General features: G+C 37.8%; 1 protein-coding gene across 2 annotated transcripts in view; it reads right to left on the bottom strand.

The window, feature by feature from the left end:
- Positions 1-2091: 2091 nt before the first annotated feature.
- Positions 2092-16406, bottom strand: part of LOC134795486 (ethanolamine-phosphate cytidylyltransferase) — a 28946-nt gene continuing 14631 nt past the window's right edge. For both annotated transcript variants that reach the window (XM_063767337.1, XM_063767338.1), the window contains exons 7-8: positions 5386-5544; positions 2092-4538 (exon numbers count right to left, since the gene is read on the bottom strand). In XM_063767337.1, coding sequence (XP_063623407.1) covers positions 4362-4538; positions 5386-5544 — 336 coding nt within the window. In that variant the 3' untranslated portion in view covers positions 2092-4361. The remainder of the gene's footprint in view (positions 4539-5385; positions 5545-16406) is intronic.

The following is a 16406-nucleotide window of genomic DNA, read 5'->3' as shown; positions in this document are numbered from 1 at the left end:
TCTGTCAAGCCAGCCCAAAGGGTTACCGTCCCCTAGAAAATTTGAATTTCGCGCGTTTTTCTACTGACGAAGTTGTTTGACCGGCTATATTAATTAAACTAGCCTGGCAAACACAACTTGTCAGTCAGTAAGAAACAGGAAAAGTATACTCATCGCAGTCATCCCTTTCTTTTCGGTGCTAGTACTAGCGTAAGACAAAGAAAGTATGATTCTCTGTCTGTTTGAAACGAGCAATGATTTCCAAAGTAATATTATATGTCCATGGGCGCGCCGAATTCAACCGCCGATAATGACCGATATTACCGATAAAATGAGGTGCAGACTTGGTGCAGACGCAAGAATACTAGTGATGTACCGACTATTGAATTGGCCGACTAGCCGACTAATCGGCGCTCGAATGGCCAATTAGTCGGCTAGTCGGCCGATCATTAGTTTCGTATAAGTTCAGGTGAAAAACAATAGTTTTGCTGCTTTGGTTGCGCTATTCATCATAATTTAGCTTGGCTAAAAGGTGTTGTCTACAGGTTCAAAGACTCCAAAGACCTATCACTAGAATCCTCGTTCAATTTCTGTCTTAAGTTCTTTTATTTTGCGTTCCTGAGCAGACCGTCAGTACAGCTTGTAGGAGGTATTTCCAAGGCTGACTAAATCTTTAAATTTTGCAATAACATTAATAGTTACTCATGGCTCTACCATTAAAAAAAAAACAAAAACTGAATAATAATAAAAAAATTAACTGTCAAACTTGCACATGAAATTACACAAGAATCAGTTGGGATCGACCTGTAGAGGAAAACACCAGCCCACCAGCCCACCAACATACGGTAACAATCAAACTGTCAATTATATGAACAAAAGTTTTCGTATGCACCCTGAATAGGTATTTTAGTAAAATAAACATAAAACACATTATGGTAAATATTGGCTATTGATTTCTTTTTTCTGTTTTTCTTTCACTAATAAAGTGCCGACTAATCGGCCATTTTTGCCGACTAATCGCCGACTACAAATGTGGCCGGATAGTCGGCTTTCCCGACTAGTCGGTACATCCCTAAAGAATACCAATTTGTGAGGCCAGTATTTTCGTTCTGGGGCATTTTTTCAATTTAGAGGGCTCTAATATCACCATAAATCTAAAATTGGAGATTGACGCCAATTTTAATTTCTGATCAAATCGTCTGGATCAAGGGCCCAACGTTTTCTGTACTCTTTCACGGCGCAGCAACTAGTATCATTTCTCTCTCCTCGCTCTTTTAAAAATGCCGTTTGTCAAAAAAGGACAACCATACTGTTGACAAGATGAACTTCAAATCAAGTGTTGCCTTTCTTGATGCGCCCAGCCTGTATATGTGTGCGTAAAAGCGTATATGTGTGCTCTTTTAGGGATGTGAAAAGTCGATTTTAAGCATGTTATATATCGATAAACGCTACACAGCGGAACGAAATAGCGATTAATTGAAGCTTCAATATCTTCGTTAAACATAAACATAATTGAAATGCTAATGGATAATGAATATATTATAATATAATAATATAATTCAATTATTGCGGAACACCTATTTTAGGAGGTATTTATGTATTTTAATTAAATATCGAACTTTCCCTTGGTTCCCTGCTGGGGCGTGACTATAAAATTGTGATCTGATAACCACAATAAAGAATAAAAGCGTTTTTGTTCATTTTAGGTATCGTTAAGCCTTTGAAGTAAAATTAAAATTGCAAGAAATGTCGATAGTTTATCGATATGACTTTACCGACATGGCTACAGCAAGGTGGGCCTCATTGTTAATCGTACACTAAACAAAAGTGGCAACAGTGACAGCTCGCTGAGACACCGTCTCTATATATTATAAGTCTATGGTCTGGATACCACTTTAAGGTGACAGTCCATTTCCAACGACAGCAGCACTACCATTCATTTTACTATGGAAATTGACAATAACACCGACTAACCGACGCGTTCGTACTAGTAGTGCAGCTGCGGTCAGAAATGGAATGTTACCCTTATTTATACGTTCATGGAAGTTTGACGTTTAAAATTGAACTACCCTTTAAAGGGTATATTAAAGGGAAACACAAAGAAAACTATGTTAATGTATAGTGTATTATTATAATATGCACATTATTTTCATTTTATAACATAATTTATAAATTAGATAAAATACATTGAAGGAGTCTAGCGTCAAAAAACGATCAGTATATAACAAACAAAACACTTTAATTAAGACTGAAAAATGCAGATAATTGTATTTTAAACATAGTAAAGACCTAATATTTATATAAAGTACAAGATACAATATAATATTAAACAAGAAAGACATAATTAAAAGCCCTTCCTTACCTAAACACCTTCAACAATAAATGTTGATTGATGCCATACATACAGCCACACAACAACAGTAAAATAAGTTTATGCTAGTGAAAATAGTAAATCGAAATTACCTAAACATAAATTAGGCAAAAACTTGGCAATAATTACAAATCTTATTATAAATAAATACTTAGGCGGGCAAACACTGGAATCGAATTGAGTAATATCATGTGTTTCAATAAATATTGATTATTTATAATTTAACCCCTCAACTAACAGCCTTAGACAATGTTAGAAACTTCTTAATCCCAGGGGTTTTCCACTGTTCATACATTTCGCGTGTGAGATATCGCGATCACGGGGCTCAAGGGGTTGATAGAGATTAGTTCCACTAACTAAAGAATCTCAAATTTGTATTTTTCAATGGTTTGTAATCATCTACCTATTTGAAGTTTGGTGCAATTTAATATTTTAATTTGACATTAAATTGCAGCAAATGCTAGAAGCTTTATATTTCATGATAATTCTATTATTATACATTATATTAGTATATGAATATGATATACCACTCAACCAGACGAAAGAAGTCTTGCCGTTTGAGCGCGTACAACTTTACAAATAACAAGATATGATTTTAAGATTTTCTATGCGAACAGGGGATAACACACTTTAAACCATGATTTTAGAAGTGATTTTAGTGTATTTAGAAAACTAGGTTGTTTTACTATAAACACAATGTATTCTAAGGTAATTTTTTCCAGAAAACTTCCCCAGATTTTGAACGGATCTTTCCCTCTCGGTTTACTCTGTAAGACCTAGTTGCTTCACATAAGACTAGGTTCTAGGTAGTGCAGAACAAGCAACAATTTCCTTCACGCATCCAAACCCAATAAATAAACAGTTAATTTTATCTACATGATTTACCTACATTGCAAATAAACTTTTCAAAAGCGTTTTAACACAGTTCCGACAACTTTGGTTTGTCTATTGCCATTTAGTTTTACGCGGATGTTGTATTGAAATAAAACTATTCTATTAATTTGTCTACATAGCAATCATTTATATTTTTGGTAACGAGTACTAGATGTATCACTAACAACTGAACTGTAACAGACAATCATATACAAGTAACAGGCAATCAGAATAGTAAGCAGATGGTATTCACGCTATTCAATCGATATACACATGATGATTGCAATGAAATACGAGAGATATGTTTCGAATAATGTTTTCGGTTATCTAGTAAAAGTACATGAACTCTTTCAAGTATCCTCCTTCCAAGGCATCAAAATTTAAAGCCAATTTTATTCGTTAATATTGTGATTTTTGTTGTGTTTTTGGTTTAGCTAGCTAGACCATCAAGTAAAGCTACTGTTCTAGTTCATGTCCGATTTCACTTATTATACTAAATTAGCTAAAACGAATAAACTATTAGCTCACCGGGGACCTAATTTACATTAATAAAAAAATCCTTTTGCATATTGCGTTACCACCCACAACGGTGGCGTGCTGCGGATTCGCAGGCCTAGTGAATTGTAACTAAATTGTTTAAGCCTCATCATAATATCAGCCGAAAGGCGTCCACTTCAGGGTTCTAGAACATAGGGGTTATTAGGTTATTACCTAAGACATCTACCTCTTTTCACACATTTTTCTAAGAGCGACAGAGAAAGGTAGTTAGATCTCCGGCGAAAAGTCTAATGTAATAGGCTTTAAGGGTATATCTTATTTCATTTCCCTGTCCCTCTTAGTAGAAAGATGGCAGAAAGTGTCTTGAAAAAAGCCTAATAATAACCCATATATTCTTGCGATTTTTACCGAATCAAGGGCTTTTTAACAGGTCCCTTCTCCGGCTGTAAGTTAAACTTCAAATTAGTTGTCTATTACAGTTCAGAGGTTTATGTTTAAGGTGACCCCACACTGGCGTTTCCCGAGCATCGGCGTCTAGCCAACTCTAAGGCTGCTCGACGCAACTACGCAGTAACGCCATTTTCCATAGCGCTGACTAGATGCCGCCGCTAGTGTGGGGTATCTCTTAGTATTGCTGACTCTAACTCTCCTGTTGTAAACACGTGCCGTTCTGCTTGAGGTGGTCGCTCTGTATGGCCTTCATGGCCGCGATCTCCTTGTGCTCTTTGCGCGTATTTCTCATCTCGAACTCGAGGCGGTGGCTGATTATTCGTTGCACGATGTCTTCTGTTGTCATGGAGTTGCCGGATTTGATAATCTGCAATGAATTTTTATATTAATATAAGTATAGTGAGAAATTAAAATATGAGGGTGTCATTGCAATCGTTTCGATAACATAACAGTTTAGGTGTTCAAGTTCTGGGTATAAAAATAAATATAAAAAACTAATTTCTTGTTTATGAAGTATGAATTGATTGGCAATAGAGCGGAGAGGAAGATATGCTATAGACTTAGGTATATACTGGTTTGGTTCGGTAAAAAAGACAGTTGAATGAATCCAATATAATCAGTAGGTATTTATTACTTAGCCTAGTCCATCTGACATTTTTCCCTGGCCGTCGCTGTCGTGTTGTTTTTAGCGCATAGTCAATATATATGACATTTAACCTTCCGAGTCCCAGCCATGGAGAATGTCAAAACCTCTAGGAGTTTACTTTTACTTTTCATACATATTATATGAAATCGTGTGTGCGATATCGCGCCCGAGAGATTTATTACTATTAGGGATAACATTTAGTGTCGTGTATTTTTTTTTTTGTCATTTACCGCCACTGTCGAATAAGGCTACAGTATAAAATTAACCTTAATACGATTCATTAAAGTTTACAATTGCCATATAAAAATGTTAACAGATCATAGACTAGGAATCCTCTAGACGGAGTTTAGAGCAATTATTTCATGAAACCGATGCTGCCAAAAATACGGGGGTGCGGGGGACGAGGTGAGCGAGGTCCCGTGCCGTGATTGGTCCGTTCAAAGACACGGACGTCATACAAAGACACTTTCGACTCGAAAATGGAGTAAAACTACCGTATGCGTGGCAGAGGGGGTAGAGCTACTATGCTCAGTCTGGAGGATGTCTTGTCTGTGTAACAGATAGTCACCTTAAAGCAGCCGCGCCGCTTGGGCACGGCGTAGGGGTCGGCGCCGTCCGCGTCGCGCGCGATGGCGGTGTCGCCGTGGCACACCACCTGCACCCTGAAGTGGTCCATCAGCTCCGCCGTCACCGAGTAAGGCGCACCGATTACCACCTCGTGAACGTACTGGAAAAATACGGAAATTATGGTTGTGGTTGAGATTATAGTAAGATAATACTGATACTCAGACACACCAACTTTGTCAGTAGACAAGACCGCAAAATTCCAATTTTCTTTGGGAAGTGAACTCTTCGCGCCTACATTTGTCAAATTTACTTTTTTTACTGACAAAGTGGGTATGCCAGAGTATAAATAATAACTCATAACTCGAAATGTTGGTCCTTTTTAGGGTTCCGTACCCAAAGGGTAAAAACGGCCCGGGACCTTACCTATTACTAAGACTCCACTGTCCGTCTGTTTGTCACCAGGCTAATCACTCGTAAACCGTGATAGCTAGACAGTTGAAATTTTCACATATGATGTATTTCTGTTGCCGCGATAACAACAAATACTAAAAAGTACGGAACCCTCGGTGGGCCACACTTGTCCGACTCGCACTTGCCCGGTATTTATTTTAACTCAAAACACGGAAAATCGTGAATTCAAACCTCATCGAGTAGAGTCCACGTAGAGTAAATCAATTTCAGTATTCTGCATGGTTAAGAAATAAATATTAATAAGGGGTCAAAGGTTATGTTCAGTATATTGGAAGTTCTCAGAGGGTTAAAGTTAAAACAATTGTTGCCACTGTTAACAATCTAACCTTTATGCATTAGCGCCGCCAGAAGAACCTACGATGCGGCGCGCATTCTAATTTTGAAATACTTGAAATATGTCAATCACAAGAAAAAACAACTTACTTAATGTCAACATCTCAATGTAAAAGTACAATAAAATATTACGAATTTATTACTATAAACTAGTTTCAATAATTCTACAACAAAGACAAGAATATAGTTAACGCCAGTATCGCGCTAACATTTGGTGACCCTACGTTCTTTGAACAACAATCTTCTTCGAAGTACAAGCGGTGCATGGATCCTTGGAAACAAGCGGAATCCCGAAGTCCCGTCTACAATAAGTACCTACAACAGCATCAACCACGAGCACAGAGATACAAAGGAACCCTTGCGTGAAGTGTTTGAGTACCTACCTAACGTAAATTACGAATTTCATGGTTGCCTTAATCCTGCTCTGCATCAGGTTGTATTCTTCTATAATTACGTTAAAAGCAAAATATTGCATTAATTCACTAATTACATTCAATTTTATTCAGATTTACAACAATTTTCGTTAAAATACAAATAGTCCAGTCGCTTTAGACAGATAGTCCAGTAAATTACGGAAAAAATTGAAAAATTTCTTCTAAGTTCTAAGACCTAATAAACATCGCGGCATACGTAAGAAAGCAGATTTGTGCATAATTTGCAGCATATTAGCATGCTCTAATATTAGCGCAATTAAATTTTCAGCTATATGTTGCCTTCAAGATTCTTCCGGAGCTACGGGTGTAAGCTGTCATTTTGCATGGATTGGATGGATTATATTTAGTACAGTCTGTTCAATTTATTTATGCCTGTTTCTTAGGATACTTATTTATGTGCATTTAATTGATTCTACAAAATGTCTGACGCACTAAAGCCTTTAGTTCGCAAGCGCGGCACTATAAAGGCAAAGATTACTTTATTTGAGAAATATATTGATACAATAAAAGCGATTTCGACGGAGAACTTCACAAAGGCTTTATTCGGTGAACTCCAGTTGAAACTAGGTCGATTTCAAGAATTATTATCTCAATTTGATGAAGTACAGTCAGAAATTGAAAATTTAGATGACATCAACTTAGCCGATCAGCTTTTAGAACGTGAGCAAGTTGAGGATTCTATCATAAAGTTGATTTCATTGTCACAATTGATACTTGAGTCGAACCAACCAGTGACTACTAAATATGCTACCGCTGTTTCTCGAGCCGAAGATTCAATTCATTCAAATGGCAGTTCTCAGACGTCTGTCAACTGTCACATTCGGCTTCCTTCTATAAAATTACCTTCCTTTGACGGCTCTTATGCAAAATGGATGGAGTTTCGCGATACCTTTGATTCATTAATAAATGAAAACGAGTCCATCCCTACAATAAGCAAATTTCACCATTTGCGTGCATCTTTGGAAGGTGGAGCAGCTATAGTCATAAAGTCTATTGAGTTTACAAGTACAAATTACAAAATCGCATGGGATTTACTGTGCGAGCGATACAACAACGAGAGAATTTTGATCAATAACCATATTAGGTCATTGTTCAACTTTGAACCAATTACTAGGGAATCCCATAAAGCTATAAGGTACATGATTGATTTTTATTCCAAAAACCTGCGTGCTTTACACACATTGAAAGAGCCCACAGACAGTTGGGACACATTAGTTATATACATGATGGTGTCGAAACTAGATGGCGCCACTAGTAGGAAGTGGGAAGAACACAAAAATACACTCAAGGTTTCTCCTAAGCTCGATGATTTCTTAGTGTTCCTTCGTAATCGAGCGGATGTCTTGGAAACAATACAGTGCGGTGCTTCTACACAAAAACATGATAAACCTACTAATCAAATAAATGAAAACAAACGTGTTGCAACAATGCTAGGTACAAGTGACACAGCTAGTGCTAATAACTTAGATACAAAAACAAAAATAACTTGTGCGTTTTGCAAACAAAATCACTTCAATCATCAGTGTGACAAGTTTAAAGAAATGTCAGTGGATTGCAGGCAAAATGAAGTTTCGAAATACAAATTATGTAAAAATTGTCTGCGCCCTGGTCATCACCACTCTCGTTGCCGGTTAGGCCCATGTAATACATGTCATAAAAAACACAACACACTATTGCACATTGAAACAAATGACAGCAATAGTACAAATTTACCTGAAAACACAAATACTACTACTGCAATGTCTTCATTCACTCCGGCTAAAAAGGGTTATGTGCTTTTGTGTACTGCTGAAGTGATTTTAGTTAATCCTGTAACAAAGGAAACTCACACTACGAAAGCTTTATTAGATATAGCGAGTCAATCTTCTTATATATCTACAACAATGCAAAGAAGGTTGAACCTTGCCTACGATGAAAGTGAGCCCACTACTATAACAGGCTTAAACGATTGCTTGATTGGCAGTGCTTCAAAACAATGTGGTGTTCTCGTGCAATCCAGAACCGGTCAATTTGAAATAGATGTTTCTTGTCTGATCATGCCACAAGTAGGTAACACAATCGACGCCGAGTTTGGAAATTGACACATCACGCTTCGATATTCCTGAATCGATTGAGTTAGCGGACCCCAGTTTTTATCATCCGTCTGAAATTCATATATTGCTGGGGGGCGATGTGTTTTGGGATATTGTAGGGTGTCAAAAAATTAAATTAGGTAAAAACAAACCAACGCTTAAAGAATCAAAACTAGGTTGGCTTGTTTCTGGTCCGACAGGTCAGGGTTCAAGCTCTTCTACTAGGTGCAACTTTACTCAAGAGATCAAGGATAGTCTTGCTAGATTTTGGGAGCTTGAAGATATCCCCAACTCTCCTCCTGAATCAAAGCTGTCAAAGGAGGAAGAGTACTGCGAGACCCATTTTAAGGAAAATACCGTGCGACTTGATGATGGTCGTTTCTGTGTCAAGCTACCACTCCGTGAGGCCCCGGAGGACGCATTAGGAGACTCTTATTACATTGCTAGGAGGCGGTTCTTTAACCTAGAAAATAAATTAAAGAAATCTAGTATGAAAACTGATTATACTGCCTTTCTTAAAGAGTACGAGAGCTTAGGACACCTGACCGAAACGGAGCGTCCTGTCTTTGGGTATTTTATCCCACATCATTGCGTTATTCGTGAAAATAGTGAGACGACGCGCTTAAGAGTCGTTTTTGACGCGTCGTGCAAAACGTCAACCAAAAAGTCATTTAATGACATTCAGATGGTAGGACCTGTAGTTCAAGACGATTTACTGTCCATATTACTACGATTTAGACAAAATACTTATGTTGTAACAGGAGACATGTATCGTCAAATAATGGTGGACGAGTCTCAACGTCATCTTCAATTGATTTTATGGAGAGACGAGGAGAGTCAGCCACTCAAAATACTTAAATTAAATACCGTGACTTACGGCACTTCGTCTGCTCCCTACCTAAGTACAAGATGTTTGGTGCAAGTTGCTAATGAGTGCACGGACGATATAGTGGCTAATACAATAAAACACGATTTCTATGTTGATGACTTGAATACTGGGTCTGATTCAAAAACTGATTTAGCTCAAACTGTTAAGGGTGTTATTGACGAATTGTCTCGTGCGGGATTTCCATTGAGGAAGTTTCGAACAAACGCCATAGACATCTTCGACAATATCGATAGCGTACAAAATAATCCACAAGACTTTTGCAAGCAGTCAACAGTGCTAGGTTTGAAATGGTCGCCTACAAATGATACACTACAGTTTTCTTCAGAATTTGAAGACATCAAAAAGGTGACAAAACGCAATATCCTGTCTAGCTCATGTAAAATATTTGATCCGCTCGGTCTTCTGTCTGCTTGCACTATATTTCACAAAATACTGCTTCAACGGTTGTGGTTAAACAAATTCGATTGGGATGATTCAGTACCCAAGGAGCTTGAGATTTCATGGCGTGAATTCGTAAATGAATCGCGTCATTTTGCGGATCTAAGCGTACCACGCCACGCTCTTTGTCACGCACCTGTCACGATTGAGATTCATACATTTACTGATGCTTCAAAGGATGCTTACGGAGCATGCCTGTATATGAAATCCAATGACAGTCAAGGCAACATATGTGTCCGCCTAATGTGCGCTAAGGCAAGAGTGGCACCACTCAAACCTGAAATGACAATTCCTCGTTTAGAATTACTAGGAGCATTATTAGGTGCTCGGTTACATGCCAAGGTTACGCAAGCTTTACGTGTGACGGTTACTAGATCTATATTTTGGTCTGACAGCACAATTGTCTTGAGCTGGCTTCAGACGCAACCGAAAACATTGAAAACCTTCGTATGTAATCGAATAGACCAAATTCGCGAACTATCAGATCCAAATGCCTGGCGTCACGTGCCAACAAATTTGAACCCAGCAGATCTGGCTTCAAGGGGGGTCAAACCTCAACAATTACTCACCAGTGTTTTGTGGTGGGAAGGACCCTGCTTCCTTAAACATCCAGAGTCTGAATGGCCGACAGCTAAACACGTTGATGCCTTATTACCAGAGATTAAATCGTTTATGACTGTACAATGCGAATCTAATGTTATTCCATTTAACAAATATTCAAAACTACAAACCTTGCAAAGAACATTCGCATTTGTGCTACGTTTTCTTAACAATTGTAACAAAAATAAGGCCAAAGTATCCGGAAACTTAAATGTTACTGAATTACAATCGAGTATGACAGTATTAGCGACTGCATCGCAAAGGGAATCCTTTGCTACAGATATTCATTCTCTCAAAACGACAAAGAATCTTAACCGCAAATCAAGACTATTAGGATTAAATCCATTCCTTGATGAAAATGATATCTTACGTCCCATACAACCATTTCCAGTCGCCGTTACGACGCGGTGTTGACACATCTTGTGTCGACACCGTCTGTTTCGGTCACAATTCCAGTCGCAGAGTCGTCGCCGTGTCGACACAGTTACCAGAAATGGGGAAGGGTCGACACATGACACAAAGTGACATAAAGTGTGGTCGCCGTGTGCACACATTGTTTCGGGTTTGCGACTACTTTATGCCAAAATCATTCGTTCATTCGTTCATTTTGTTCCTGTCAAATGGAAACTGTCAGATGGAAAAATACTTAAATAAAAATAAGTGACATTAATACGCCATCTCTAAAACGGATTACAAGACGTAATTATATATTGTTTGCATTTATATTACAATATGACTTAAATTATTATGGGGAATTAAACTGCTCGAGTGATTTGATAAACTAAGTGTAATATAATCAACGGGCCACCACATTGTTTTAGTTTAGCCGGAAATGAAATTGTTTACTTCTCAGTGCCTGTGTTCATAACTATATTATTTGAAGCATTTTTAGTACTTCGATGCGTATACTATACTTAAATAACAGAAATAACGCTTTACATACTACGAAACTTGTTAATTATGATGTATAAATATGGTTTAAGGCTGAGAAATATTGCAGTCACAAAGTAGTTGCAATGTTTCGACTTTGTGTCGACTCTGTGTTGACACATGACACGCGCTGTCAAAAGTAATAACAAAGTTACTGGTATGTTACTGGATTTGCAAAATGGCTCCATGTGTTGATTTGTTTTCAGATATTCTCAAAGTGTAAAAATGCCGTGGTCAGAGATGGGCATTAATCGATTAACTGTTTATTCGACTAATTAATGGAATAAAAAAAGTTAATTCTCAAATTTTAATCGCGATTAGTTTAGTCGACCTAACATAGATTGAAATTGAATTAATCTGAATACTAATCGAATAAATTATCGATTAAATCTCGATTGAAAGTTGACAGGGGGCCATTTTTGTACGTAAAAATAATAGAAATGTCTTGCATGCAGATGGTAGCAAAACACTTTGTCATAAAAGTCGAGACGGGTGTCGATATATACGAGGGGTGTTCAAAATATTCTCGGTATGAGAATGAAAACAAACAAGTACGAAAAGTTTGATATTTTTATTTTTCAATATACTCCCCCCCTATGTTCATACACTTAAGAGATCGATCAATTATTTTTTTTAATCCCTCATAAAAATATTTTTTATCTTTGGTATAAAAATGCTCCTCCACTGCCGCCTTCAATGCTTCATCGTCAGAAAATTTATTTCCACGCAGATCCTTTTTAAGATTGGGGAACAAAAAGAAGTCGCTGGGGGCTAAGTCCGGGCTATACGGTGGGTGAGTAACAGTTTCAAACCCACATTCAACAATAGCTGCCTTGGCAATATGAGCAGTATGGACGGGGGCGTTATCATGCAGAAGCAGAACACCTTTGGTTAACTTTCCTCGCCTCTTTTCTTTGATTGCATCCTTTAACTGACGTAGAATATTAGCGTAGTACTGTCCTGTGATACTGACACCTTTTTCTTTATAGTCGATTAGTAATACTCCTTCACAATCCCAAAATATCGTGGCCATGACCTTGCCAGCTGAAGGCATGACCTTGAATTTCTTGGGATGAGCTGAACCCTTAATGTGCCACTGCATGGACTCTTGTTTACTCTCTGGGTCATAATGATGAACCCAGGTTTCATCTCCAGTAACTATTCTTTGCAGCACCTCATCAGGATTTTCACCGCACAGGTCAATAAAATCGGAACAACAAGCAACACGCATGTCTTTTTGAAGCCGAGTCAGCATTCGCGGAACCCATCTTGCACTTACTTTTGACATATTAAGATGGTCATGGATAATATCATGTACGGTACCAATAGAGAGATTGGTTACTTGAGCTATAGATTTTACTTTCACTCGACCATCTTCTAATATAAGTTTTTCCACTTTATCTATATTTTCTTGTGAAGTAGCTACTACAGGCCGGCCAGGTCTAGGGTCATCTTCAATACTCTCCCTTCCACGTTTAAACTCGCTTGACCACTTTTGAATGGTAGATAAAGAAGGAGCAGACTCGCGGTAAACACAATCCATTTCCTCTTTTATGGTTTTTTGATTTTTACCCTGTTTTGTCAAGAATTTTATGACGCATCGATGTTCTAATTTTGTTAACATTGTCAATTCGCACATGATGTCCGTGTTTGTTCAGCAATTGCAGAAAAACAAAAGAACATCTCGGTTCGAATTATACTTTTTTTTAATGTCAACGAATAAACCTTAGCGGCCAGTAACGAAAGAAATTTTAGAAGAGGTTGTAAGATATCAATACCGAGAATATTTTGAACGCCCCTCGTAGGTTTTAGGGAGTGCCGATTTCGAAAATAATGACCATTTTGGAATCCGAAATGGCGGCCATGCACTTTGTCATAAAAGTCGTCATGGATGTCGTTTTATACGTTTTAGGGGGCCCCAATTTTGAAAATGATGACCATTTTGGAATCCAAAATGGCGGCCATGCACTATGCCATAAAAGTCGTCATGGGTGTCGTTTTATAGGTTTTAGGGGGCGCTGATTTCGAAAATGATAACCATTTTGGATTCCAAGATGGCGGCCATGCACTATGTCATAAAAGTCGTCATGGATGTCGTTTTATAGGTTTTAGGGGGCCCCGATTTAGAAAATGATGACCATTTTGAAATCCAAAATGGCGGCCATGCACTATGTCATAAAAGTCGTCATGGGTGTCGTTTTATAGGTTTTGGGGGGCGCAGATTTAGAAAATGATAACCATTTTGGATTCCAAAATGGCGGCCATGCACTATGTCATAAAAGTCGTCATGGGTGTCGTTTTATAGGTTTTAGGGGGCGCAGATTTCGAAAATGATGACCATTTTGGATTCCAAGATGGCGGCCATGCACTATGTCATAAAAGTCGTCATGTATGTCGTTTTATAGGTTTTAGGGGGCCCCGCTTTCGAAAATGATGACCATTTTGGAATCCAAAATGGCGGCCATGCACTATGTCATAAAAGTCGTCATGGGTGTCGTTTTATAGGTTTTGGGGGGCGCAGATTTCGAAAATGATAACATTTTCAATTTAAAAATGGCGGCAATGCACTATGTCATAAAAGTCGTCATGGATATCGTTTTATAGGTTTTAGGGGGCGCAGATTTCGAAAATGATGACTATTTTGGATTCCAAGATGGCGGCCATGCACTATGTCATAAAAGTCGTCATGGATGTCGTTTTATAGGTTTTAGGGGGCGCAGATTTCGAAAATGATGACTATTTTGGATTCCACTTTTATGACAAAATACGTAGCCGCCATCTTGGATTATAAAATGATCATCGTTTTCGAATTCTGCACTCCCTAAAACCTATAAATCGACATCCGTGACGACGCAAGTTATCTTTATTTTCAGATCTAACAAATTGCTACAGAATACAAAGGACAAAAAAGAAGCGAGGAGGTAATGAAACAAGCAAAAATACAGATGATTCCTCGACGCAATTGGGTGATTCTTAAATTGTGTCCAGATTTTTTTTGTCATAAAAGTTTATATTTTTCACATATTACTCTCACAAGTTCCGTGACATTTCGACCTTGTAATTTTTTAAGTAAATGTTTTTGTTTATCTATGAGGATCTCACTAGAATAGTATAATCAAGGTATGTTTATATTTGATGAATTAAATAGTAACGCAAAAAAAAAAATTATTTGTGTCTTATATTCCTGCCGAAGACTTTTATTTTACCTTTTCCTTCTACACAAGTTTGGCCAAGTAATAAGAATTTAGGGCTCTCAATTTTATTTTGACTTCTACAACAGTAAAGCTACGAGGCCATGTTTTGGTATCGTTTTCGTATAAATTCGCAGTACCAAATTTAGTTAAGGTATCACATTGACACCATTCCGAAGTAAAAACATATAAACTTATTAAAATACTTTCTTTTAAACTCCTCTTCACGCTTAAACTGCTGAACAGTTTTAATTTAAATTTGGTACACATATATTTTGAGTCCCGAGACAGGATATAATAAGTTATCTCAAAAATCATCCTTTAAAGGTGTGAAATGAGGTGTAGGGGGGAATTCAGAATTGACTTCTTGAAGTTAATACTGTTTAAGTTTAGGTTTGAAGTCATGTTTTTTCATCATTTTTAACTAAATCAAAGATGTAGACCATCCCAAATTTCATATAAATCGGTTCAGCGGTTATTGATTTCCCGTACAAATTTCCACGCCACTTTTCACACCTTCAAAAGATGATTTTGGTTATAAGATCTATCCTATGTCCTGTTCCGGGACGCAAACTATTTCTATACCAAATTTCAACGAAATCGGTTCAGCGGTTAAGCGTCAAGAAGAGTTTCAAAAAAACCTGCCAAGTGCGAGTCGGACTCGCGTATTAAGGGTTCCGTACATTAAGTCCGACTCGCGCTTGACTGCACATTTCTAATAGGTTTTCCTGTCATCTATAGGTAAAGAACTATTTTGTGTATTCAGACGGACATACATACAGACGCACGAGTGATCCTATAAGGGTTCCGTTTTTTCCTTTTGAGGTACGGAACCCTAAAAAGATTTATTTTTATTTTGTGGAATGGTGTCAATGTGATATCTTAAATGGATTCAGCACCCCAGATTTATACGAAAACGATACCAAACACGGCCTAGCACCTTCACTGATATAGATATATCAAGATAAAATTTAGAGCCCTAAATAAACTTTCAAGAGCGGATATCTCAAAAACTATTCAACATATCGAAAAAATTGACTGAATAAACTTGTAACAAATTAAATTAACTTTCATTTTGTATAAGTGGCCATGTCGCTGAGATGCATAGTTTCCGAGATATAATCGAAAAACGGGAAAATGGGACCTTCAAAGCCCCCTCTCTCCCCCCCGCTCAAGGGCTACGGCCGGGGACTTTTGATATGTTCACCTCCTAACTTGTCAAACCGAGTTACGGAGTCAAAAATTGTGTTCCGAGCATTTCCCTCTACAACTTTTGGAGCATTCGTTGCCTGACCTAAGTAGCTTATTGAATTTCTTTAAAAACTTTTCTGTAAAAGGTTGACGGGTGTTGGGTGTTTATATGGTTTCGGTCGATTATTATCATTTGCATTGCCCATGATGACTTACTAGAATTACGAGCACACGAGACACTAATAGTAGTTTGACAAACCTTGGTTTTCAAGAGGTATTTTATATTGACATTTGCTGTCACAAATTTGCTGTCAGATTTAGTCGCAAACCGCACGCAAAGTGCACACAAATGTGTCGACACCTTGTTACGGAAAAGTGTAGACACGGCGACGACACTTTGTTTCGAAACAATTCTAGACACATTGTGTGGACTCTGTTACGACACATCTGACATTTAGTTACCACTTTGTGAT

This window comes from Cydia splendana, chromosome 12 (genome assembly GCF_910591565.1).
Source record: "Cydia splendana chromosome 12, ilCydSple1.2, whole genome shotgun sequence".
In the NCBI taxonomy this organism is placed as follows: domain Eukaryota; kingdom Metazoa; phylum Arthropoda; class Insecta; order Lepidoptera; family Tortricidae; genus Cydia; species Cydia splendana.
This window is presented reverse-complemented; position numbering and strand designations above follow the sequence as displayed.